The sequence below is a fragment of the Oryctolagus cuniculus genome, chromosome 8, assembly GCF_051225735.1.
Source record: "Oryctolagus cuniculus isolate XC-2025 breed Fujian yellow rabbit chromosome 8, ASM5122573v1, whole genome shotgun sequence".
NCBI classification, from domain to species: domain Eukaryota; kingdom Metazoa; phylum Chordata; class Mammalia; order Lagomorpha; family Leporidae; genus Oryctolagus; species Oryctolagus cuniculus.
In genome coordinates, this window is record NC_142874.1 from 30,499,060 (window position 1) to 30,523,350 (window position 24,291).

Genomic DNA, 24,291 nt, shown 5'->3' on the forward strand with positions numbered 1-24,291 from the left:
CAAGCCCAGAGCTAAGTGGGTTACATAATGATGGCATTCCACAGGGACAATAAGCCGGTGTTATCCCATTTGACAGATGAGGGACCCAGATGAAGCCCCAAGGGGCTGAGTCACTCGTCCAAGGTCAGGCAGCCAGAAAGTGATGAGGCAGGAGGGTTCACAGCCTCCGGGCGCCCTGCACCCGCCCCCCACAAACCCTCTGCTGGGTCATCCCAGTGGCCCCTGTGGGGCCCTCACTTGCTGCTGGTACTAGGACAGTCTCAGGACTGGCTTCCTCCGAGTGCGTGGGGGGCTCGGCAGGCTCCCCCTTCTGCCTTCTCCCAGCCATGCACTAAGGTAGATTATTGGCCAACATCTCTTGGTAGAGTTGGTAAGAAAATGGAGCCACGGACCCATGGAAGCCTCTGCTGAGGATGGGGTCCACCGACTCAGGTACCCATCTAGACCTTTCCCCTACACTGTCTTCCTGCCCGCCCCCGCTTGTCTGGGGGCCCAGGCCCTTGGACTAAGCTCCGCCCCTCTCCCAGCATCCTAAAGTTTAGGGGCTGCACTGAAGTCGAAGTCGGGAGGTTTCCAAGGAGGGGGTGTGTTGAAGGGACTTCTGGGGGCACCGCTTGTCCGGGAAGAATGGGGGAGAAGTGGCAGCAGCTGCCGCGCGATCTCCAAGGACGTCGGTGTAGCTCCCCGGGAGACCCTCTGCCCTTTCCCCTCCCACCCAGCAGGCGAGCAGGGACTAAGCTGGCTGATTATCACCTGACGCAGCGCAGCCGAGGATCCCATTGGTGGAGCCAGATTTGACTGGCTCTCCCGTTCTCTCTCGCCCTCTCTGCCTCTCCTCCACGCCGCTTTGATTTCGCTCTCGCCTCTCTGCCTGTGCTCGGCTGGGATCGTCGTCTCACCGGAGGGAGGCAGGGAGGCAGCAGCGCGAGCTGCGAGCTGCGAGCCCCACCACAGCTGCCTGCCTGCGGGGCATGGAAGCTGCCTCCTTGGCGGCAGCAGGGAGAGGAGCGAGCGGGCGTCGCTGCCCGTGACCCAGGCGTCCGCGCTGTCCCCGCACCCGGGGAGCTCATCCACGCAGAGGTCTCTCCTCTCCCTCCCAGCCACGTCTTCGTCTGCAGAGTCCCGTGGACACTGGTGAGTGCCCTCCCCATCCCCTGTCTGTCCCGAGAGGCACTGCCCGGGGTGCCTGCCTGGATGGCTGGGCCCAGCGCCCTTGTCCCTCCCCCCACCCCCCACCCCCAGGCACTTGGCAAAGAGCTTCCCAGTTGGATCCAGTCTCCAGGGCCCCACAGTTACCCCGTGACCACTGTGCTGCAGTCAGCTACGCCAACAGGGACAGCGGCCTGGGGGAGCGTTCCCTCCAGCATTGCCCAGGGCTCTTCCAGACAAGCCCAGGGAAGGAGCACTAGCTGGAGTCCGCAAGGCTGTCTGCAGGCAGTCGGGCTCCTGTGCAGGTTTGGACATGTTAGGGATCACATATTGCTTGCACACATGAAGTACATGCATGTGTGTGGGTGGAGTCTATGGGTATCCATGGGTGGGGGCACCGCTCGTGGTGTGCGTGGGGGAGTCCGTGCCGTGGGGGGCTCTGTGTGCCGAGGTGCAACTCCCAAGCAGGATGGGGTGGGCCGGTGGGAGTGCTGGCAGCTGCCACGGCCTGAGGCAGGTGCGCAAACCTGTTGGCACGGGAAAGATCGGGGCTGGCAGAGTGTAGCCACATTTTCAAAGTGTGTGTCTCTGAGCCTGAAGGAGAGAGAGAGAGAGGGAGAGAGAAAGAGAGGGGGCACAGAACCAGAATGCAGGCGGAGCTGACGCGTGTGGGGACGAACATGTGTGCGCAGGCAGGCGTGTGGGCTGTGTGCTTCTTGTGGAGGTGGCGCACATACATGTTGGTGCCTGTGGCTTCCTCTTTTCCCCAAATATGGCTTAGAAGGAGGGGTGCGTGCTTGTGTGTGTGCCTGAGCCCGTGGACAAGAACATGTGTGCGTCTGTGTGGAGGTGACAGCCCGCGGAGGGGCAACCGTGGCGGCATTCGTAGACCGTGGACGGTGGCAGAAGGGGCCTGAGTGCGTGGTGAGTGTGTGGGAGTGAGGACGTCGGAGGGGCTGGGCGCCCTCCGTGTGTACAGGTGCATGCTGCCTGCGTGTGTGCGCACGCCTGCCTCGGGGTGAATTCACACGGGAGCGTGGGCGCTTTTTTTTTTCCGGGTGCTGCCTCAACCTGTCCCTCACACCCTGGGCGTGGAGCACCAGGGGTCACGCCCACCCTGGCTTTCTGCTCTCAGTGTCACTCTCCCAGAACTGTGGTGAGGAAGAGCTGAGCAGCCTGCCGCCCAGGGTCTTAGCCCCAGGCGCGGCTGCCCCCGCCTCTGGGAGGACTCAGCAGAGGAGGTATCCAGGCAGGAACAGGTCCCTGCCCCAGGCGCAGGCGTAGACAACATCTCCTGGAGCGGGGGAGGTGGCTCAGGTCTCTTGGGTGGGGGTGCTGATGGTGCTGTGTGAGTGTGGGCATATGAGCGGCACACGTGTGTCTCCCGGGATGGAAACTCCCAGTTGCTCCCCACCAGTCCCTGTGGATTACAAATGGGGTAGCTATCACAGGATCGTTCCCACATACCCAGCCCGGTCTGTTTGAGTTTGGGCTGGACCCGGGAGCATCCCTATGCTTATTGAACATAGGATTTCCCCCTGCACAAAGCCCCGGCATTTGGCTCCAGGTGGGAGGCAAAGATGAAATGGGACTTGAGTGACACCTAGGGCAGGTAAGGACTGTCACCCAGCGCCTTCACCCTGTACCTGCCACCCAGGCAGCCCACGGGGTGATGTAGAGGTGTCAGGCACCGCAGCAGGCTTAATTGATGGGAGAGTGTGGGTTGGATCTTCTAGAAGCTACTAATAAAAGTACCTGCTTTTGCAGGCACAAGGTGCTCCCCCCCCCCCAAGCTCCTGGGCAAGGGGAGAAGATAAAGAAGGGAAGAGAGGACAGGAGGTGACACTGCGACATACTGGGGGCTGGGCTTGAGGAAGGAGTGGGGCAAGTGCACGTCCACATGCCCTAGGGGAGCTCCCATCTGCCTCGTGTCCTCCCGTCCACACTCTCTGCTCCGCCGGGTCCTGGATCTCAAGTGAGGCAGGTCAAAGTCGCGGCCAGAGCCAGCCCTTAACAAGAGCACAAGTGAAGGGGTGGTGCCTTGGTCCCTTAGTCCCTAGAAAAGCGCCAGATGTAAGGGTAGGAGCGAAGGAGTGGGAGAGGGAGGCATGAGAAAATGCAGTTCCTTGAAAGGAAAGGAAGGGAAGGAGGAGAAATAAACAGTGGAAACCCCATATGGGTCTGCCTGCACATGCTAGCTGCCTGCGCTGTGCCTGTTACACACACACACACACACACACACACACACACGGGGATGCAGCATCATCTGCACAGTCCTGAGACTCCAGAGCTCACATCATTTGCTGGCTGTGTGGTCCTGGCCATGCTAGCATTGCCCAGCCTCAGTTACCTCATCAGTAGAATGGGGTAATAATAGTCCATACCTACCGAGAGGCTTGCCTGAGACAGTGTTTGTGGAATTATGAGCGTGTGGTTGGCCCCATTAGCTGTCAGTGTTAAAACTGATTATTTAAGAGTCAAGTCAACCCAACCAAGCATTGAAAAAAAAAGCTTGAAGGGGGCGGAGGCCCGAGCTGCCCCCTCCCACCTCAAATGAATCCATGTGAGCCTACCTGGCCCTGGTCCCATAGGATGGCGAACTTTGCTGAGTCACCTCCCCGCCCCAGGTGGGGGGGCCCTCGGAGCCTCATCCCAAGGGTCTTGGCTTCCAGGGACTCCTGGCTGCCACTGCGTGCCACCTGCCTCCCCTCTGCGTGCCAGCTCCTCCCCTCCGCAGGTGCTTCCTGCCTCTCCTCTGCCTCCCACCCGCGCGCTCCACCCCCACCCCTTTCTCTTTTCACGCCTGCTGGCTGAAGGCCCCCACCCTCCTCGGCTCCATCTGCTGCAAATCTGTCCCCGCCCAGCTCATGCAGCGTTCCCACTGCCTCGGCCACCTGTCAGGTGTCATGTGCGCTGCAGACCAGAGTCCCCCGCCCGCGGACACAGCGTCCCAGCCCGGGTCCCTCCGGGGTGCTCGTCCCTGTCAAGTTGATGAGACAGGTGCACCTGAAGGGGTCTTCAAGGTTCCACCTTGCACGGGATGTCGGGAGCAGGACAGGGTACGAATCCTTCCCCACCTGATCCTTGCAGGGGCCGATTCAGAGGGGGAGCATGGAGCTGCTGTCCACCCCTCACAGCATCGAGATCAACAACATCACCTGTGACTCCTTCCGCATCTCCTGGGCCATGGGGGACAGCGACCTGGAGAGGGTCACCCACTACTTCATCGACCTCAACAAAAAGGAGAATAAAAACTCCAACAAGTTCAAGCACCGGGTGAGCAGAGGGGGCACCAAGCGCCGCTCCCCAGCACCCGCCTCCCGCCCTGCTCCCGCCCTGGAAGGAGCAGGTGAAGGGGACGGGTCTGGACTCGGGGTTGGCTGGAATCTAGACCTCTCCCACTGTGTCAGCTCGGGGAAGGGGTCTGACCCCTCTGAGAGCGTGAGCCCCCTCGCTGGTGGGCGACAGGGGAATCATGACACACTGGGGACCGGGTGAGTAATGTTTGCGTGGCGTTTGGCATGATGCCTAGCACAGAACGAGCGCCACAACTGGGACTTCAGACAGGCGGAGAGCCTGGGCCGTGGTGACGTCGCAGGCTGTGACATTGCCTGGGGAGCCGTGTGGCCTCGGGCAGGGCTGCACCCTTTGGCCAGGCACTCCAAGCACCCCGGACCCGTCTCCCTCTCCCTGGCCCTCGCCCGCCTCCTAGCCGGGTGTGGAAGAGGAAGGCGAGGGGGTGCTCCACGGTGCCCTCTCCTGGGTCTAAATCTGGGGTGCCCGGTGGGTGGGGGAAAGGCTCCAGGGGCGTCCACACCTGGCGGGGAGGCAGGGGCGAGGCGGGAAGAGGCTGGCTCCCAGGACCGCAGCCCCGGCGTGGGTTACTCTCCCTGGATGTGGCTCTCCCGATCTGGGTGTCTTTTGGCAGGCCAGTTGCCACGGTGACACGAATGTGCGATGCCGCCCCCTGAACCCTCCCCCTGAAGAATAAGGCATATTTTCCCTTCCTCCCTGGCTTCTCAGCATTTGCTGTTGCCGTGGCGACGGCGCTGCAGTGTGCCGAGCTCTCGAAGTCTCCGCAGAAACCAAGATTTGCTGCCTCCCCACCAGCGGCCCCTCGCTCGGTTCCCAAGAGAACGGGTCGTGGGGGGAGGCTAGTGGAGGGGCACCCGCTGTCTGGCCACCCCAAGCCACCACTTGCGGGAAGCCCGTGGGTCCCTGAGATGCAGATCTTCCTCAAGGGAGGATAAGAGGGGCTCAGGGGAGTGGGGACCTGGAGGGAGCATCGAGATGGGGCGTGATCCCCAGGTGTGACTTGACTTCCCACCCGTACCCCGCTTTGCAGGATGTCCCCACCAAGCTTGTGGCCAAGGCGGTGCCACTGCCCATGACAGTGAGAGGCCACTGGTTCCTGAGCCCCCGCACGGAGTACAGCGTGGCCGTGCAGACGGCGGTGAAACAGAGCGACGGCGAGTACCTGGTGTCCGGCTGGAGCGAGACGGTGGAGTTTTGCACTGGGGGTGAGGCCCTGCCCTTGCCACCTCGGCACATTGGGCTTGGTGGTGGTCACGCGCGGGGCTTGCTCTTAATCCTGCCCACGCTGTGGCCACTGGGCAGCAGGCGGAGGCCACGGGGGAGACACGCGTGCATGAGGTGGCCTTTTCTCTAAAGCCAACAGCAGAGCAGGCACAGCAAGTGTACCGGCAAGCCCCTCCCACGAGGGGGCGGAGTTGCTGCCCTGGCTTGGCCCGCTGCATATTTGTGCAATTGCAACAGAGTACTCCCAACTTTAAAATCCAGCATGGGAACCCTTTCTAAGTGTAGGGCTCGGCGGTGTTGAGTACAGCCGCATGGTTGTGAGAGCACCAGCCCCCAGAACCTCATCTTGCCACACTGAGGCTCTACACCCCCTCTCCCCTGTTACACAAGCCCCTGATTCCCCCTCCCCCTGCCCCTAGCATTCACCATTCCCCTTCCAACCTCGCAAACCCGGCCGCCCTAGAGGCCTCTTGTGAGTGGGATCCGGCCGCATCTGTCCTCTGGGGCCCGGCTTGTTGCTTGCATGCTGGAGAGTGGTCCAGGCAGACCACGCCTTGTCAGTCTGTCCTTCATCCGTGGGCTCTTGGTGGGCCGATCCCACTGCACTTGCACTGAGCTTGCGCCCCTGGCCTGGGAAACTGTCCCTACGCAGTGGCGACACTCCCCCCACCCCCACCCCGGGCTCTCTGAACACAGCTGGACGTGCAGACGCCTGCGTGAGCAAACCCTGGGCTCTGCAAGCTGCGTCACTGATGTCTCAGGATCTGCTCCGCCCCCGGCCCCGCCCCCAGTGCTCCATTCTTCCCGCGTCCACAGTGGGAACTGCTCCAGATCCCTGCGCGTCACGAGGAAGGAGCAGGGAACACGCCCAGCCCCGAGCCCCTGAGGCTGCGCCAAGGCACGTGCCGGCTCTCCTTGAGCTGGCCCACTGTCTTCCAAGGGCCGCTTCTGTCCAGCTGCCTGCAGGCGTCCCCGCTCCGGTTCACCCGCAGAGCCTCACACGCAAACCGGGGAGCTGTCCACTCACCGCTGGCCCAACCAAGCACCCCGGCCAGCCACACAGCAGCCAGGAGGAAGGCGCCGATTCCCCCAGCGGCTGTGCTGTGGCCGGCCCTCCCTGCTTCTCCAGAGATGGGAGACAGAGCCCTTGACCCAGCCCCAAGTCTGTCTAGACCAGGTGTGGAGCCCAGGCTCCATTCTGCCCAGACTCTACCGGAGCCCCCGCCCGTCACGACAGCCGGTTTCCACGTGGGCGGCGTGGGCGGCCTGCTCCCATCTGCCGGACTCAGAGAGCTCTCCTGGAAGCCCCTCGTGTGTCCTCTCCCTCTCCCGACCTTCATTTCCCTTCGTGCACGAGGGTGGCCTGGGATGGCAGGCAGTCCCCCGGTGCAGAGAGCTTTTCGTCTCTGGCAGCGCAGGTGCAGAGGTGACGAGAGCGGCCAGCACGCCGGTCCCCATCTGAGTCCGGGGCGCGGCTGGGGCTGTCAGGTCCCCTCTGCCGCTGGAGGGTGGGGTGAACGTGGGTGTGTGGGCCGCGCCGGGGGCTGCGAGCCCTCACTCTACCTGGGCGCTTGCAGATTACGCCAAGGAGCACCTGGCGCAGCTGCAGGAGAAGGCTGAGCAGATCGCCGGCCGCATGCTGCGCTTCTCCGTCTTCTACCGCAACCATCACAAGGAGTACTTCCAGCACGCCAGGTACGCGCCTCCCTGGAGCACCTGCTCCTGCCCTGGCTGGCTCAGGGGCCCCGAGCCCTCCCGAGGCCGGACTGGCTCTGGATCAACCACCCCTTTGGGACTGGGCTCAGGCCAGGCAGGTCGAGCGCCCTGGGGACAGCGCCCCCTAGTGGAGCACCATGCCAACAAGCCTGGGGGAGCGAGCCCCCACCGGGCTCAAGCACCACGGGTCAGCCAGTTCAGGCCCTGTAGCCCCCGGGGTGGGGGGGGGACATGGAAGCTTCTAGGGAGCATCAGGCCTGGTGGTTTGCAAACTGGGTGCTGGGGAGCCTGGAGGCCTCAGAGAGGCATCCTAGGGAGCCCCTTGGATTGGCGGTTGAGAGGACTCCGAAGGTGGGCTTGGGGGACCCCTGCCTGTCGTCCAGAGCAGCCGCAAACTCCTTTGCATGTGTGCTTTTTTTTTTTCTGGGGGAGAAAGAGGAGGACTCTGCCATCCAAAAATGCACGAAAGTTCATGGTCTGCGCCAACCCCCCTGCCCTTGGGTGAGGAGCTGAGGCCAGGGAGAATATGGGGCTGTCCCATCCAGCCAGGGGCAGCCAGGACCGGGCAAGGGTGAGGCGAGACCAGGATGTCCACCCCCCACCTCCCACCAACGAGGTCAGGCAAGCCGCTGGCACTGTGTGCATCATGGCAGCCAGCGGGCGTGGGTGTTCTCAGCTCTCCGCAGAGCAGGGAGGCCCTCGGAGGTCTGTGTGTGTTACTGAGAGGCAGTGTTTAATTGTGGGGTCCCTCTATCAGCAAGAAAGAGAACCGGGGAGCCCCCGTGACATCTTGCTTCCAGATATTACGGCTGGAGGCGCCGTGCACGCTAAAGGGAACCTCAAGTCTGGCTGGGAGAGTCTAGAAGATTTGCTGCAATCCTCTGTGTGATTGCAGAGCAAATTTGCACCCTGCGCACAGTAGGCCAGCAAGTATTTGTCAAATGCACGTTCCTGAGGTTCTGCAGGGGGGTTCAGAGAAGAGCAGATCCCTCTGCCCAGCTTGAAGGAGGATGGAGGGGAGACGGGCAAGCCAGGCAGAGGCAAGATCCCTGGGGGGCTGCAGGCTGTTACCCAGAGGGAGGTAACAGGTGAGCGACAGGGAGCCAGAAAGACCTGACTGTGAGAGCCTTGCTGATCACACCAGCCCCCTCCCGGGGGCTTCCAGCTGGGGGCAACAAGCCCAGATCTCTTCTCTGTGCAGGAGTGGGCTGGGTGAGCCCATCCCCGCTCTTCCATTCTGGAACACTCTATTTGTGACTGCTGGAGGCAGCCGGCTGGTGGGCGACGGGGCTGGCTCGCTGCCTCCTGACCAGGTGCAGCAGCCCCGGCTAACCAGAGGCCTCTCCTCTCCCTCCCCCCTCCCCCCGCTGTGCGTCTCCCCCGGGGCTCGGCAGGACCCACTGCGGGAACATGCTGCAGCCTTACCTAAAAGACAACAGCGGCAGCCACGGCTCCCCCACGAGCGGCATGCTGCACGGCGTGTTCTTCAGCTGCAACACCGAGTTCAACACTGGCCAGCCCCCGCAGGACTCCCCCTACGGCCGCTGGCGCTTCCAGATCCCCGCCCAGCGTCTCTTCAACCCCAGCACCAACCTCTACTTTGCGGACTTCTACTGTATGTACACGGCCTACCACTATGCCATCCTGGTGTTGGCGCCCAAGGGCTCCCTGGGCGACCGCTTCTGCCGCGACCGCCTGCCCCTCCTGGACATTGCCTGCAACAAGTTCCTGACCTGCAGCGTTGAAGACGGGGAGCTGGTCTTCCGCCACGCCCAAGACCTCATCCTGGAGATCATCTACACGGAGCCCGTCGACCTGTCCCTGGGCACCCTGGGGGAGATCAGCGGGCACCAGCTCATGAGCCTGTCCACAGCTGATGCCAAGAAAGACCCCAGCTGCAAGACCTGCAACATCAGCGTGGGCCGCTAGGGACCCCCCTCCTCGGGGCTGGGGGCTGGGGAGAGAGGGCGGGAAGGCTGGAGATGAGTGGCAGAGCTTCAGGGAACTGGTTTTCTCTCCCCTGCCCCCCTTGGTCCACTCCCTGCACTCCACCTGTCTTGCCCCGTCTCCCACCCCCTGGCATTGCAGGCAACAGACGGTGGTGTCCCCTTGATGAGTGGCGCCCAGCCCATGCCCAGCGGACTTGGGGGGCTTCTTAGCCTCTGTGGGCTGGGATTCTGGAGCACTCTCCCTGCCTCTGGGTACCCTGTCCTGTGGTTCCCTGCGGTCTCCCAGAGGCCCTGGCTGCCTCCCTTGCTCTCCCAGGAAGCGTCTCCGGGCCAAAGGCCATGCAAAGGAGACACAGATGGCCTTCCTCAGCCCCACCCCACTCAGGGCCACCCCAGAACGTCCCCTCCTGGACAGCTGGGCTGTGGGGGCTTCCCCCAGAGGGCCTAGACCCCTGCCCTCTATATAAATAGTCTCCTGCTCCAGCGTCATGCCCTGGCTGCTCCCTGCCCCCAGACCCTCTTCCTGCATGGGGGAGCTGCGCTGCCTTCACCCCCCTGCCCACGTGGGCGCTCCTCCTGCTCTCTGGGAAGGAGCCCTCTTTGTTCGCTCGGCTTTGGGGGCTCCAGGCTGGTGGGATTTTCCCCCTTCTCCCTGGAGCCGACACCTACTCCAGTGTACCTCTCCTGGCACAGGAAGCACTGGGTGGGGGGTCTAGAACAGCAGCCACTGGGGGGTCGAGGAGGGGGCTGGAGACCCCTGAGACCCAGAGACCCCTTCCTCAGCCAGGAGTGGGCCACCTCGTGCCCTGATGTGGCCCACCGTGGACGTGGAGGACTCGGGGGGGCGCTTCTGAAGAGGCCTGGCACCCCACCCGGCTGTGCACTGGACTCGCTAGCTCTGCCACGGCGCTGTGACTGTGCCCGTGTGTGATCCGGACTGTGGATGCCGCTCTGCGCCCCGCCCCCTCCGCCCGCCGCCACCCCTGCCGCCCTGCTGGCTGTGTGTGGGGGGGTCCCTCCCTGGGGAGTCCTTGTGAAGTCCCTGCCTGCGTGTTCACCTACTGCCTACTGCTGCACCGCTTGCAACGGCAGACTCAGCAAAGCACCGGAGAGACCCGGGAGCGGCTCATGGAAGAGAAAGCGCTCCCCACCGGGTGACTTTCTGGGGTGGAGGGCGGAAGGGGCCAGCGAGGCTGTGCCGCGGAGGGTGGGGGGCCACGGCTCACCTCTCCTGTGGCCAGGGAGCGGTGCAGTCAGCTGTCTCCTGGGGGTGGGTCGGGAGGTCTGAATCGTGGAGCAGGAGAGGACAGGGCCCCAGGCCCTCTTCCCGCCCCCATGTCGCTGTGGGGTGGCCCACCGCCCTCTCTGGCCCGGCGTCCTCCTGGGGCTGGGCCCGCCCGCCTATGCTGTGCTTGCCGTGTGCACCAATAAAACCACCTCGGCCAGAGGGGCCCGCCTGCCTCGGTCCACTTGGGCTGCACAGACTGGGCGGCGGCTGGGCCGTGGGGACTTCTGGGGCTCTGAAGGCTGGGAAGGCTAAGACCCCAGTGCCAGCGCTCACTTCCTGGACGCACAGCCCCTGGGTCTCTCATGGGGCGCGTGAACCCCGGGCCTGGAGGCGCCACCCCCTGAGCCCATCCCCCTGACAAATGCTGGAAACACAGCCGCGCTCTGGGCTCTGGGAGGCTGGGACAGAGGCGGGCAGCTGTGCCGTCCACAGAGGAGCTGGGGTGGGGGTGGGCCCCGGGTCGGGCCGCCTGAAGCCTCTGCAGGGGTGCACCCAGACCCCACTGCGAGTGCAGAGCCACGCCTCCGGCTCGGTAGGGACTTTGGAGGTCATTCATTCCCACCCCGTGCTTCCCGTCTGGGGAAACTGAGGCCTCCTCGGAGAGGTTCCCTGATGGCCCTGAACTTCTCTTCCCTGGGAGCCACAGGTGCCACCCCCTCCCCCGCCAGGTCTGAGTCACCTCTGCGTCTGGCATTATATTCCAGCAGCCTCTGCGGGAGAGGGAGTGTTCTAGAACAGTCAGAGGCACCCGGCCGCCACCTCCGCTGGCTGACTCAGGGCCAGCGTTGTGTCATCCTTCGCTGGGCACAGGAAGGAGCTAGAGGGCACATGGCCGCTTCCGAGGACCTACTGTGCGCCAGCCAGCAGGCCGGTGCCTGCAGCACGTCAGCCCCTTTAGCCTGGGCCGTGTCGTCCCACTTAGCGGGTGAACAGAGCGAGGCACAAAGGGATGAACGGGTAGCTTACAGTCTGCAGCTTATAGTCCGTAGGCGGCCGTGCCCAGGCTCTGACCCAGAAACCAGGGCCTTCCCACCTTCCACCCCGTCTGTTTGCCTGCCGGTGTGCCGGGGCCACCTGGGACTAAGCCCTGTCCGGACACTGTGCCTTCCAGGGCCTCCTCCACCACCCGCGAACGCTGGGCCGGGTCCAGATACCGCTAGGGGGTGCTGTGGAGTCATCAGTGCCGTGGGGTCTGGTTTCATAGGCGCGGTAGGAGCCCTGGACGTCAGGAAGTCCAAGGTCAGGGTGACCGCAGGGTCCCCCCTCCTGTGTCTGAGCAGACCTGCCCAGGACGCTGCCTCCCGCAGAGCAAAGAGGGGCTGATCTCAGTCTTCCTTGGTGCGCCTTTTGGGTTCCTTGGTAAGAAAAACTGGTTCTGAGCCCTCTGCGTGGGAGACAGAGGCATCGGATGGAGGCAGGGCCGGGGTTGGGGGCCCTGTGCAGCCTCCTCCAGAGAGCCTGTTCCCCGTCCTCTGTCCAGATGGCTGCCCCCGGCACACGGCCAGCACCGGGCTGCTCGGAGCACCCGTCAGCCAGAGCTGGGTCAGCGTGGACGCCGAGCCTGCCCTGGGGCGCTCCCCAGCCTGAGCCTAATGTGACCGGAGGAAGGAGAGGAGTGTGTGCACACCTGCACATGCGTGCCCTCCGTGGGCTGGGTCAGAAGCCCACAGGCAGCTCCAAGGGGCAGGACAAGGGTGGGCTGCAGACTTCCATGCAGCAGAGGCTCCCTGAGTTAGCTCCATCTCCTGTGTGGGCAGCGAGGGAATGGGAGGCCCTGGGGTACAGGCCCGCCCTCCACCCGCCTCTGCCCGACACACACACTCTCCTCCGCACCTCTGTTCCCACCTTTCCTCCCGGGCCAGCCATTCTCCCTACAGTCCTGGGTGGATGAGTCCCTGCCCCCTCCAACACCGAGGCCCCTCACCGTTTCACCCACAGAAAGGGATGGAGGCCCTCGGGAAGCTGAGCCAGGAGGTGATTGGTGGGAAAGCCGCGTGGCCACAGCGTCTGCCGGAGATCGGGACCAGATGTCGCCGGGGTGGGGGCGGGGGCGGGGGCGGGGCAGGCTGCGGCAGGAGAAGTGGCAGCTCTGGTTGGCAGGAGGCTGGGTCGGGGGCCTGGAGGTTCTCTGGGGGAAACATCTGGCTGCCCTCTCCCCAACTCCCCCAATCAGGCACTACTATTTTTGCAAACTGGAGCAGCGAATCTTTCACGGATTCCAGAATCAGCCTGTGCGTGGGGACAGTTGAGCACAGGGTGTGATTTGGGAGATGCCCAGGGAGGCCACCAGCTGGCCAGAAAAACACCCCCTGCTGCCCGCACAAAGCTCCTCCCGGCTGTGCATTAGCACTGCCCCCTCCAGCAACGGTGGCTGCGCCCTGAGCTCCCAACGCCTGACGGGAAACGCTGCACCCAGAGGTTCCCTTGGAGCACGGGAACAAAGCGGTCAGAAACGAGAGGCTTGTCTGGACCAGGAAAGGAACAGCAGGTGCGCTCCCGGTGACGGTGCAGTGACAGCTCACTCCAAAGGCCGTCTCACCCTTGACCATGAGGATGGTGGTAGTGTCAATATCTAGGCACAGAGAGGGGAAGTGACTCACCCAGGGTCACACAGCCACCAGACGTAGAGCCACGTGTGCTCTCCAGCCTGTGACCTTCATACTACTGAGAAGGGTGTGCGGCCGAGGGGAGGGGCAGGAAGAGGGAAAAGGAGAGTGAGGGGTGGAGCACCCCACACCTCTGCCTTGGAGGCTGGACCGGGCTTTCTCCTGGCTCTGAGGGACAGGTCACTGGTTTGGGGGAGCAGAGGCCCGGGGAGGGGACAGCTGGCCAACAGCTCCTGACTGCCAGGCTCCTGCCGCCCTAGAGGGAGGTACAAACTGGGAGCTATGCTAATCTCTACCCTGGCCCGTCTCTCCCTGTCCCAATGAGACCCCCAGGGCTTGGAGCCAGCTGGAGAGCCAGGGGGCTCCCCGACCCCCCATCACCCAGCTATGGGCAGCTGCTGAAGCCGCTCTCATCTAGACCCCAGGAGCAGCCGGAAGGTGAGGGTGGCCTGGGCCAGAGAAACCGAGAGACAGACAGACATCTCCCCTCCGCTGGTTCACTCCCATAATGCCTACAACAGCCAGGGCTGGGCTGGGTCCCAGCTGGGAGCCAGGAGCCCATCTTGGGTCTCCCACATTGGCTGGCAAAGACCCAACGACTTGAGTCGCCACCTGTGGCCTCCCAGGGGGCTCATTAGCAGACAGCTGGAACGAGGAGCTGGAACCAGGACTAGAACCCAGATGTTCCAATACATGACACGAGCATCTTCACCAGTGTCTAAACCGTCAGCGGCCTGCCCCTGTATGTTAACCTACTGACTCCTGACATGGTCTCAGCCAGCTCTGAGCAGCCTCCCCCGCCCCAAGGAGGGAGACCCCCGCTTGTCCTCCTCCACCTGTCCATCATCCACGCTGGGGGCTGCCCGCTGCTCCTCTGGGCATGGGGGCATAGGAGCTAGGTCTGTAGTCCTTGGAGCTCCCAACATAACTGTGGCCACTGAGAGAGATTCTGCTGTGAATTCTCGCCTACATAAGTGGGTATGCCCAGGTGTGGGCGAGGCGCCCAGGTGGCTCCAACCACTGGGGGACGGGGCAAGGGGTCTTTCCATTCTGTTGCTGGCCCATCATGCTATCCCGAGCATCCCCACCAGAGAAGGAAGCCAGGAGGGGTGGCCGTGACCTCACAGCCTGGGACTCCACGGGGCCATAGCAGTAGCCCTCTGGGTCTCTCCCGCTCCCTGCCCCGTCATCAGGCCTGCGGGACAGAGCTGCAGCCTGCATTCCTGGAAGAGGGTGCTGAGCACGTGGGGGATATGAGTGGCATGTCTGGATCCACGGCTTTCCGCCTACAAGGTCCACGTGCCACACGGCTGCCCAGGGGTCCCCCCCAACACTGGGTCCAGACTGACAGCATCTGGTACGCACTGGGGCCAGCACGAGGCCCACAGTCCACTGAGAGCCCAGGCATCGGCCTCTCCAGAGTGTGGCAGCTGCCAGCCCAGACGCAACAGCGGGCTCCTCTCTAGGGGTCTCTTCCCCCGGGAGATCCACACAGAGCCAGCAGGAGGTCTCTCTGGAAGGCCTGTTTTCTCTCCTCTCCTGGCCTCGGGACGGCAGAGGCCTGGGCCTCCCCGTTGGCAGGGGAGGGAGGAAAGTGGCGGCTGGACCAGACGCAGCCTGGGGTCGCCTGGGGAGAGGGACCCGAGCTGGAATGTTTGCTCAGTGGCTGCCTGACAAGTGTCTGGCTCTTGCCTGCACAAGAAGGGGACCTGCAGGGGCCAGTGCTTCGTGTGTGGCCATGCGACAGGCAGGCCTGGGGGCCCGACCCAGCTACCGAGGCTTTTCTGGCTCCTGCTGGGTCCCCCCCTCACTCTGCTCCCGCTGCCAACACCCTGCAGCGCCCCCCCTCCTTCCACCCAGATGGACACACAGCGCGAGCCCCTTTTACATCCCTCCTCCCTCCCCACCCAACAGCCTCTTTATAGAATATGTGGGAGGGCCATGGGCAGCAGCCAGCCTGCTGACTGCAGTGTGCCGGGCGCCTGTGCGAGAGTGAGTGTGTTTGTGTGTGTGCCCGAGTGTGAAATCACACCCTCCAGGGACCTGGAAAGGCAAGAGGGAAGGGTGGCCAGCAAGGCCAGGTGTGCTGGCTGCACGCCGGCCCCAGCCGCAGCCAGCCCGCACATCTGCACCGGGACACACACCCTCCCCCCAGCCCCCACACTCCCACACCCCCACTCAGCATCCGGCAGGCCACGGGAGGTTGGCTGTAACACTTTCTGTTTATTGGCCGGGGTACCCCCGGTGTGACTGACCAGCCACTGGGCCCGAGAGACGCCCTTGTCTTGTTTCTCCTGCCACTCCCCGCCCCCACTGTGGCCCCTGGGGGACAGGCACGGACACGTGTGCCCAGTGGAGGCTGGAGGAGGGTGAGAGACGCACGTTACAATGCAGACACCGCCGCCGCCGGCTGTACACAACGCAGCGAGCAGAGCTGGGCGGGAGGCGGCAGGCGCTACGGGACAGCCCCTGGGCCCGGCGGGGCCTCCCGGGGAGGGACGGTCACTTCAAGTGTCTCAGGGAGCGAGCTGGCTCCCTGGCCCTGCCCCCTCGCTCTGGCTGTGAGGATCGCTGATGAAGGAGTCCAGTCCCCCCACCTCCGGGGACGGCAGCACCTGCAGGTCCTGGCGCCTTCGCTCACCCCGACCCTGCACTGTCCGGCCTGGCTGACCGAGGGCAGCAGCCGTCACTTCCTGCTGTGGAGTGTGTCCTGGAACTTGGTGCTGGTGTAGCGCAGGTGGAAGCCTTTTTTGGTGATGGTGTCATCCGAGTGGAACCTCACCAGGACGGAGTCTCCAGCCGAGTAGACCTCCTCGGGGGGCTGGTGGAGAAGCGAGAGGGGTGTGAGGGAGGCAGGGGCCCCCCGACCCTCCCCACTGCCCTCAGTCCCTGTAAGCAGAGCTTCTTGGTGGGAGCCGAATGGGGTGCCTGGGGTGTGGAAGGAACATGGGGTGGAGGAGTCTGTCTCAAGTTCACGGTCAGTCTCTGCAGATCTGGCTTCACAGTCCGCTCCAGGTAGCGCCCCCTCCCGCCCACTCAGGGTACAGCGGCCTGCAGAGAACCCTGGTCCTCCAGCATGAAAGAAAAAGGTTTCTGAGCCCCTGGGGGGCATTTTTAGTTACTGTGCCTGGATGGGGCTCCTGTCTGGGGGGAGGGGAAGAAGCCACCTGGGGACACCTGGCTGGGTGTGCGGCTCTGATGGAGGGCAGAGTGGGGAGGGCGTGCTGGCTTGGAAGCCAGGGGCTGCGGGAGCAGTGAGCCAGCAGGCAGAGGGGCTGTGCTCGCCTCCCGCTTCCCACTCCCTCTCCCCAGCCGCTGCCAGTCACGCAAAGGCCTGAGTTTGGCTCCCAAGGGGAGGTTCAGCCAATGCTGGGCCCAGCAGCTGCCGCAGCTCCCGGGAGCCCTAACCCTCTCCTGGGCCCCAGACTGCCCTGGAGCAAGGCCAGGGAGGTGAGACAGAGTACATGTGAGCATGTGAGAGGAAGCATGTGAGTGTGTGTGTGTGTGTGAGAGAGAGAGAGAGAGAGAGAGAGAGGGAGAGAGGGAGAGAGGGAGAGAGGGAGAGAGAAGCCACAGACTCGTTTGGGGAGGCAAATGAATCACGCATGGGGTTAGCCACTGCCGTTACACAGGGAGGAAGTAATGCTCAGGGCTTGCCTAGACAGCAGGAGCAGGGCTTTGGGGGGACTTCCCAGTCCCTGGGGAAGAAATGGACAGAGGAGGGGGTAGGAGTGGAGGTGGAGGTGGGTTAGGGCCTGGTTCAGTGACTCAGCTCAGACCCCGCCCCATCACTGGCTGCCACTTTACAGAATGTTCTAGCCCTCCCGATGTGTAGGAGGGCCACGGGCTGCACCTTCTGAGAGCGGCCTTGAACAGGGCAAGGGGGCGTAGGGGGCCACAGGCACTCTGTCCTGCTCCCCAGCCCCCACCAAACAGGTCCTGGGCAGGGCCTGGCCCTGAGGCTGTAGGAATCTCTCCTGCCCAGATTGCGGGGGTGGGGAAGGCCCAGGGAGACTGGCCACTGGAGCCCCCGCCCCCAGCCTGCCCAGGAGCGCAGGCATGCCGCCCACATCTGTGCTGGGCCTCTGGCGTGGGGCTGGGAACGCACCCCGGAGCCGCAGTAGCGCCCCAGCCTGGGGGCGGTGCTGTCGTAGCCATCGAAGAGCTCCATGTAGTCGTAGCCACAGTCGCTCTCCTCCTCCACCTCGAACGTCTGGAACACGAGCTCCACGCCGTAGCCCTCCTCGGCCACGATGACCCACTCACAGTCCACGCCCCCGGGGTAGTTGTTGTCTCCGAACTGGGCGTGGGAGTACAGGTCCTTGGTCTTCACGTCTGCCCGCACCTGGCCCCCACACTCTGCGGGGACAAGATGGGCCACCACACCTTGAGCGCCGCCACCGGCCAGGCACGGGGCTGCACCCTCCCCACCCCTGCCCTGGACCCCCGTGGCCAGACGGAGGCTGGCGGCAGAGGCCTCCTGGCCAGGGACGGGGCCCAGAGCAGGTGCCTGGTTGCTCCACCTCCAGGAGCTGACCACTGGAGGGGGTGGGGGCGCTCTGCGGGCCGAGGCTGTCTAAAGGGGACACTGCCAACTGGCTCCAGGGCAAGCAACACTGCCCAGGAGCTTTCGTTTTCGAAAAGCTGCGCATCTGGGTTTTCTACAAAAACGGCTCATTTTAAAACAGTGGCTCAATGTTGTACCCCGCCGTGCAGGGACGGCGCTCCCAACCGACAGCCTGGGTCTGGCATTCAAGGTCTCCGGCTCCAGCCCTTGTCTGCAGCCACCGCTGCCCTCACGCCATCTGGTCACCTGGCCACACCCTGGGCCGCACTGGGTGTGGCTCTGCAAGGGCCCCTCCCCCACCAGAAATGCCTCCACCACTGCCCGGTCCAGGAGGCCTCGGCGCCTTTTCTCTCGCCCTGCTCTGGTTCTGTCTCGTGTTGCAACTGCCTGGGCCTGCGTGACTCCTGGGCTGTGAGCTCCCAGCGGGGGAGGGGCTCAGGCCAGAGTCACCGCCCTGCGCCCCTGTCTTCTGGCACAGAGGAGGTTCAGCCAACAGCAGCCGAGGGGCCGGCGCTGTGGCGTAGTAGGCTAAGCTTCTGCCTGCAGTGCCGGCATCCCATATGGGCGCCAGTTTGAGTCTGGCTGCTCCACTTCCGATCCGGCTCCCTATTAATGGCCTGGGAAAGCACAAGTACTTGGGCCTCTGCACCCACGTGGGAGACCCGGAAGAAGCTCCTGGCTCCTGGCTTTGGATCGGCCCAGCTCTGGCCATTGTGGCCATTTGGGGAGTGAATGGTAGACGGAAGATCTCTCTCTCTCTTCCTCTCTGTCTCTGACTGCTTCTCAAATAAATAAGTCTTAAAAAAAAAAAAAAAAAAGAAAAGGAGCTTAGGCAACCAATGAATGCAGAGGAAGCCCCTTGATGGCTGGTTTTTTGTTTTTTGTTTGTTTGTTTGTTTGTTTGTTTTTTGACAGGCAGAGTGGACAGTGAGAGAGAGAGAGACAGAGAGAGAGGTCTTCCTTTTTCCGTTAGTTCACTCTCCATTGACCACCGCGGCCGGTGCACCGCGCTGATCTGAAGCCAGGAGCCAGGTGCTTCTCCTGGTCTCCCATGCGGGTGCAGGGACTTGGGCCATCCTCCACTGCACTCTCCGGCCACAGCAGAGAGCTGGACTGGAAGAGGAGCAACCAGGACAGAATCCGGCACCCCAACCGGGACTAGAACCCGGGGTGCCGGCGCCGCAGGCGGAGGATTAGCCTAGTGAGCTGCAGCACCGGCCCTTTTTTTTTTTTTCTGCTTGGTTCATTTCGTGACCAGCACTTAGGATGCCAGCTGCCACATTTTACTAGATAACTGCAGAATGAATGAGTGAATGAGTGAATGAGTGAGTGAGTATGGGGGGGGCTGGAGAATGAGGAGGCAACTGCACTTTCAGTGGGAGCTGTAGGGTACTTCCTCCCCATCCCAGCTGCTCTAGCTCCCCCCCCAGCAATCGCCATCACCGCCCAGTCCTTTCTGACCCTGACCTGTGACCCTCCCCCAGCCCCGCACCCCTCGGCGCCCACTCGGAGCCCCTGGCCTGGTCCCCAGGACACACTGGCATGCCCCGCCTCCTGGGCCGCAGGGCCCCGTGTGTCTGAGCTGACACGGGCTCTGCAGCCCCCCAGGGCGGCAGGGGCCCCACCTGTGGAGTGCTGCACCTGGAAGCCCTTGCGCTGGACCGAGTTGTCCGAGTAGAAGCGCAGGAACATGCGGTTCCCGGTGGCCAGGACGGGCTCGGGCTTCTTGGTGCCACAGAAGCGCCCCAGGACAGGGGCCTTGGCGTCGCGGCCGTCAAACACCTCCAGGTGGTCGTAGGCGCATTCGGGCTGGGACTCGATGTCCATCTCCACGAAGGTCTGCAGGGCGCGAGGGGCAGGCAGCTTAAACACGCGGCTGGGAACAGGGGCGGGGGCCCAGGTGGTCCCAGGAACGGGCAGTGCTGGGAGAGGAGGCTGTGCCCAGGCAGCAGCTGGGTGCCGGGTCCCGGGGCTCAGCCCAGCCCCCCGCCCCCAGGCTGCAGGGGCTCTGGAGGTGGCACCCACAGGACGTGGAGGAGCAGGGGTGCCCATGCAGCTGGGGGCCGGGCACCTACCAGCTTGACCCGGTGCCCGGGGGTGCTGGAGATGGCCCAGGTACACTCCTTCTTGCTGGGGTACTTGTCGGGCCAGTTGGGGCTGGTGAGGGTGCCGCTGGTGGACGTCACCTTGTGGTCACAGCCAGCTGTGGGGAAGTGAGTGATGGCACCTCCTGCAAGAGAGGCCCTTACCCACCCCGCCCCCACTTCCCCCATGTCTCCTGTCTTGTTCCCCTGCAGGCCTGCGGGAACACTAGCTGGCTGCTGCCTGCCGCAGCCCTCAGTGTGACCCCGCGGTGCTCCCCCGGGGCCACCCCTGCCCCCTCCTTGCACCTGTCACCGCCAGCATCACAAGGACTTTGGCACCTGACTCAATCCTCCCCACGCCCGCTGCCATGAAACCCTGGGTGATGTCAACCACAGCAATGGCCGCCCCCACCCCAGGCTTCGGCACAGGGCACCGCCCGCTCCGCAGCCGCTTCCGGTTCCTCCAGGGAGCTGATCCTTCACTCAGTATGGCTGGCCCTTGGCGTCCACAGGGGAACGAATGTTCCCAGGACCCACGGCAGACAGCAAGGTCTGCAGGTGCTCAAGCTGCTTACATAAACGGGCATGGATTTTGCACAGAACCCACGCTCATCTTCCTGTGCGCTTTTTTAAATTAATTTATTCATGAGAGGCAAAGACACAGAGGGAGACAGACCAAGAGCTTCCATTTGCTGGTTTATTCCCCAAATGCCTGTAAGGGCCAGGGCTGGGGCAAGTCACAGCTGGCTGCCCAGAGCGTGCGTTAGCAGGAAGCTGGAACCAGCAGCAGAGCTGGGCCCTTGAACTCGGTGTCCCAAGAGGCATCTTAACCAGACACCTGCCCCCCGTGGCACATTGTACATCCCAATGCAACGTAAGTGCCACCTACAAAGTGCCACAATATACTGGTCAGGGGACAACGGCTACAGCAGAAGTCCCAGTGCTCAGGACAGCTAGGGTGGGCTGACCCCACGGATGGAGAAGGCACAGGTGCGAGGGCGGACTGGGTTAACCTCAGCCACCCTCCTCTGCAGCTGGAGGCAGGGCCGAGCACCCACACTCCTCGCCAGCACCCTCAGCGATGGCAGTCCCCAGCCTGTCCCCTGGGAAGTGTGGTTTGGGGCAGCTATTAGGCCATTGCTTGGGATGCCCACGTGCCGTATCTGAGTGTCCAGGTTTGAGTCTCGCCCCCACTTTCCACTCTGAGCACCCTGGGAGGCAGCAGGTGACAGCTCAAGTAGATGAGTCCCGCCCTCCATGTGGGAGGCCCAGATGGAGCTCCAGGCTCCTGGCTTTGGTTTGGCCCAGCCCTGGCTGTGGCAGGCATTTTTTTTATTTTTTAAGATTTATTTGAGTGGTCAGCGCTGTGCCACAGTGGGTTAAAGCCCTGACCTACAGCACCAATATCCTATATGGGCACTGGTTAGAGTCCCAGCTGCTCTACTTCTGATCCAGCTCCCTGCTAATGTGTCTGGGAAAGCAGCAGAAGATGGTCCAAGTCCTTGGGCCCCTGCACCAGCGTAGGAGACCTAGAAGAAGCTCCTGGCTCCTGGCTCCAGATCGGCACAGCTCTGGCCGTTGAGGCCATTTGGGAAGTGACCAGTGGATGGAAACCCCCCCCCCCGTCTCTACTTCTCCCTATAACTGTCTTTCAAATAAATAAAATAAATCTTTCAAAAAAGGAGATTTGAAAGGCAGAGTTAGAGAGAGAGAGAGAGAAAGGGAGACTGGTTCATTCCCCATATGGCTTCAATGACTGGAGCTGAGCCAGGCTAAAGACAGGGGCCAGGAGCTTCATCTGGGTCTCCCATGTGAGTTGCAGGGGCCCAACTATTTGGGTCATCTTCCGCTGCTTTCCCAGGCACATTAACAGGAGCTAGCACAGAAGCAGAGCAGCTGGGACTCGAACCAGCATCCACATGGGATGGTGGTGTCATAGGCAGCGGCTTAACCCACTGTGCCACAACACAGTTCCTGCTGCAGGCATTTGGGGAATGAATCAGTGGATGAAGATCTCTCTGTCTCTCCCTGTCTCTCTGTCTCACTCTCCCCCTCTCTCCCTTTCTCTCTGTTGCTTTGCTTTTCAAATACATAAACATTAAAAAAAATAATAATAACGCGCATCCCAAACAGCTTGAAAACAGATACCGATCACCAAGGGCCGTGTGCTCCACGTGGAAAAGTGGGCAGCCAGGGCCCTGCTGGGCGGAGGAGGAGAAAGGGACGGGCAGGGCGCAGGCTGCACGGCCAGGCCCACGGCCAGGGGCTCACCGAATGCACGTACAGCTACGAGGGCCAGGCCGGCACAGCCCTTCAGGCTGCAGGCCAAGCTGCTGTCTCTGCCCATCGGAGCCTCCACGGCTTCATGCGGCCACGCCACCCTCCCCACGTGGCCGCCGCCCATCCCTGCCTCTGTCTCCCAGCACCTCTGCGTCTCTCGCCAGCTAGACTGTGAGCTCCCTGGAACACAGGGTCTCCTTTCTGGAGCTCCTGCACCCAAGGGAGCGATCGTGCGTGCTTCCAAGTGAGGCAGGAGGCCGGATGGGTAGATGGGCATCTTCCCACGGCTGTTTGTCCTTGGAGGTCTCCTCCCCACCGGGAGCGGACAGAGCAGACAGCACCAGAACACAACCCCCTCCAGCTAAGAGGTGGGGGCCCTGGGAGTCAGCGAGACTTGAGGGGGGCTGCGTGGGAAGCCCACGCAGCGGGCCAGGGCTGTAGCAGGTGGCGTCAGGGATGGTGTGGGATGGCATGGGAGCATCCGTGGCCCAAGATGCTGGCAGCACGAGTGTTTTGGGTTCTTCCAGGTTTGGGGCAATGTGCGTAGACGCGGTGAGGTATCTCAGGGTGCGACCCGAATCGGAACACGGAATCCATTTACACGTCACACAGAGCCTCTGCGCGGGGCCGCCAGGTGGTTTTACCCGGCCTTTCCACGTAGCTGCCTTTTCTCCGTGAGCTGTCACCGCGGTCACGTGTGGAGTTTGCCACCTGTGAAGTTCTGGATTCTTGGGGTGGGGCTGCGGGGCTCCGGGGTCAGGAGTGGGACCCAGCATGACAACAGGCCCAGGGGCACTTGCTGCCAGGTTAAAGGGCCCCGGCACTCCTCGGACAGAGGGCTTCTTTTTCCCTAAGTTCACACAGAAGCACCCGGGGCACTAAGAAGGTAACAGCCACTCAAGGGCACACAGCTCGCCAAACACAGGGCTGGAACAGGCGCCCTGGCTCTCGTGTCTGTGCCCTCAACCAGTATCCCATCCCCTCCCTCTTGGGCTCTGAGCCACTGTCCTGTCCATCGTGCTGGAGGGAGGCCGTTAGAAAGAGAAACACTCGGGGGCTGGCGTTGTGGCACAGCAGGTTAAGCCGACACATACCAGGGCATGGCTTTAAGTCCCGATGCTCCGCTTCCGATCCAGCTCCCTGCTAATGCACCTGGGATAGCAGTGGAAGATGGCCCAAGTGCTTGGGCCCCTGCACCCATGTGGGAGACCCAGATGGAGTTCTGGGCTTCTGGCTTCCCCCTGGTCATGGTGACCATTTGAGGAGTGCATCAGCAGATGAAAGACCTGTGTGTGTGTGTGTGTGTGTGTGTGTGTCTCCCTCTGGCTATCATTCTGTCTTTCAAACAAATAAATACATCTTTAATTAAAAAAGAAAGAAAGAAAAACACTTAGATGCGGGTCTTAGAAAGCCCTAACGACTGTTAAGAGCTGGCAAGATGGAGCCCCGGTCCGTCTGTCCCCTGCGGGCAGAGACCAGAGCTTGGACGCTGGGGAAGGTGGAGGGAGTCCCTGCGCCACATGTGGGAGGCACAAGGTGACCCCCACGGTTGCTCGGGTCCGGGAGCCTGAACTGAGGCTGATGGAGAAGGCACCGCTGGCCGTCCGGACGCTCCCCAGCGCGGGGCCGCCCGGGGCAGACGCCGCACCGCCAGCCTGGGTCTCGGCACAGTCCCTACCTTCCTTGCAGTCGTGTTTGTTGTCGTGGAGGACGAAGCCGCTGCGACACTGGCACTCGTAGCTGCCGAACGTGTTGACGCAGTCCTGCTGGCAGCCGCCGTTGTCCTTGGAGCACTCGTCCTTGTCTGCAAGGGGAGCACACGGGCGGCTGGGTCTGTGCAGGGCCCAGGGCTGCCTGCTCCCGGGGCACGCGGCCGGGCTGCCTCCCTCCAGGAGACAGACAGCTGGGCAGGGGTGGGGGGGGGGGGCAAGGCGCCGATGGGGGAGGGGGGTGGAGAGTTGGGGTGGGGGGTCCCGGGCACTGCATCGAGCGGAGCCAGCTGAGGGGGCCCAGCTGTGGGAAAGAGAGCAGAAGTGGGCTGGAGGCGGGGCGAAGGGTCGGAGCTGACCGCCCAGGGCACCCTCTACCATTACCTGCTTACTGGACAGACGGA

At 63.0% G+C, this 24,291-nt stretch overlaps 2 protein-coding genes across 7 annotated transcripts in view; one reads left to right on the forward strand and one right to left on the reverse strand.

Moving 5' to 3' along the window:
* The first annotated feature begins 998 nt into the window (after nucleotides 1-998).
* PHYHIP (phytanoyl-CoA 2-hydroxylase interacting protein) lies at nucleotides 999-10,800 on the forward strand. 3 transcript variants are annotated; one of them, XM_008249880.5, is made up of 5 exons: nucleotides 999-1,134; nucleotides 4,240-4,425; nucleotides 5,495-5,669; nucleotides 7,266-7,383; nucleotides 8,799-10,800. In XM_008249880.5, exons 2-5 carry the CDS (start codon nucleotides 4,261-4,263, stop codon nucleotides 9,331-9,333), a joined length of 993 nt encoding a protein of 330 aa, XP_008248102.1. In that variant the 5' UTR covers nucleotides 999-1,134; nucleotides 4,240-4,260; the 3' UTR covers nucleotides 9,334-10,800. The 3 variants fall into 3 exon arrangements, with proteins under 3 accessions (XP_008248102.1, XP_008248101.1, XP_008248099.1); XM_008249879.5 differs by lacking the exon at nucleotides 999-1,134 and adding an exon at nucleotides 1,304-1,454; XM_008249877.5 differs by lacking the exon at nucleotides 999-1,134 and adding an exon at nucleotides 1,923-2,073.
* Nucleotides 10,801-15,450: 4,650 nt separating this feature from the next.
* BMP1 (bone morphogenetic protein 1) overlaps nucleotides 15,451-24,291 on the reverse strand; it is a 38,567-nt gene continuing 29,726 nt past the window's right edge. For all 4 annotated transcript variants that reach the window (XM_051836765.3, XM_089302251.1, XM_017338316.4 and 1 more), the window contains 5 exons: nucleotides 23,857-23,982; nucleotides 19,890-20,017; nucleotides 19,440-19,653; nucleotides 17,356-17,606; nucleotides 15,451-16,068 (listed from right to left, as the gene is read on the reverse strand). In XM_051836765.3, the coding sequence (XP_051692725.2) occupies nucleotides 15,934-16,068; nucleotides 17,356-17,606; nucleotides 19,440-19,653; nucleotides 19,890-20,017; nucleotides 23,857-23,982 (854 nt within the window). In that variant the 3' untranslated portion in view covers nucleotides 15,451-15,933. The remainder of the gene's footprint in view (nucleotides 16,069-17,355; nucleotides 17,607-19,439; nucleotides 19,654-19,889; nucleotides 20,018-23,856; nucleotides 23,983-24,291) is intronic.

Bases quoted from the DNA above. Each gene is read 5' to 3' on its own strand.
- PHYHIP (XM_008249880.5), top strand. From the start codon at position 4,261: ATGGAGCTGCTGTCCACCCCTCACAGCATCGAGATCAACAACATCACC. The intron at 5,670-7,265 runs GTGAGGCCCTGC...GGGCGCTTGCAG, and splicing joins GGTGGAGTTTTGCACTGGGG to ATTACGCCAAGGAGCACCTG. The intron at 7,384-8,798 runs GTACGCGCCTCC...GGGGCTCGGCAG, and splicing joins GAGTACTTCCAGCACGCCAG to GACCCACTGCGGGAACATGC.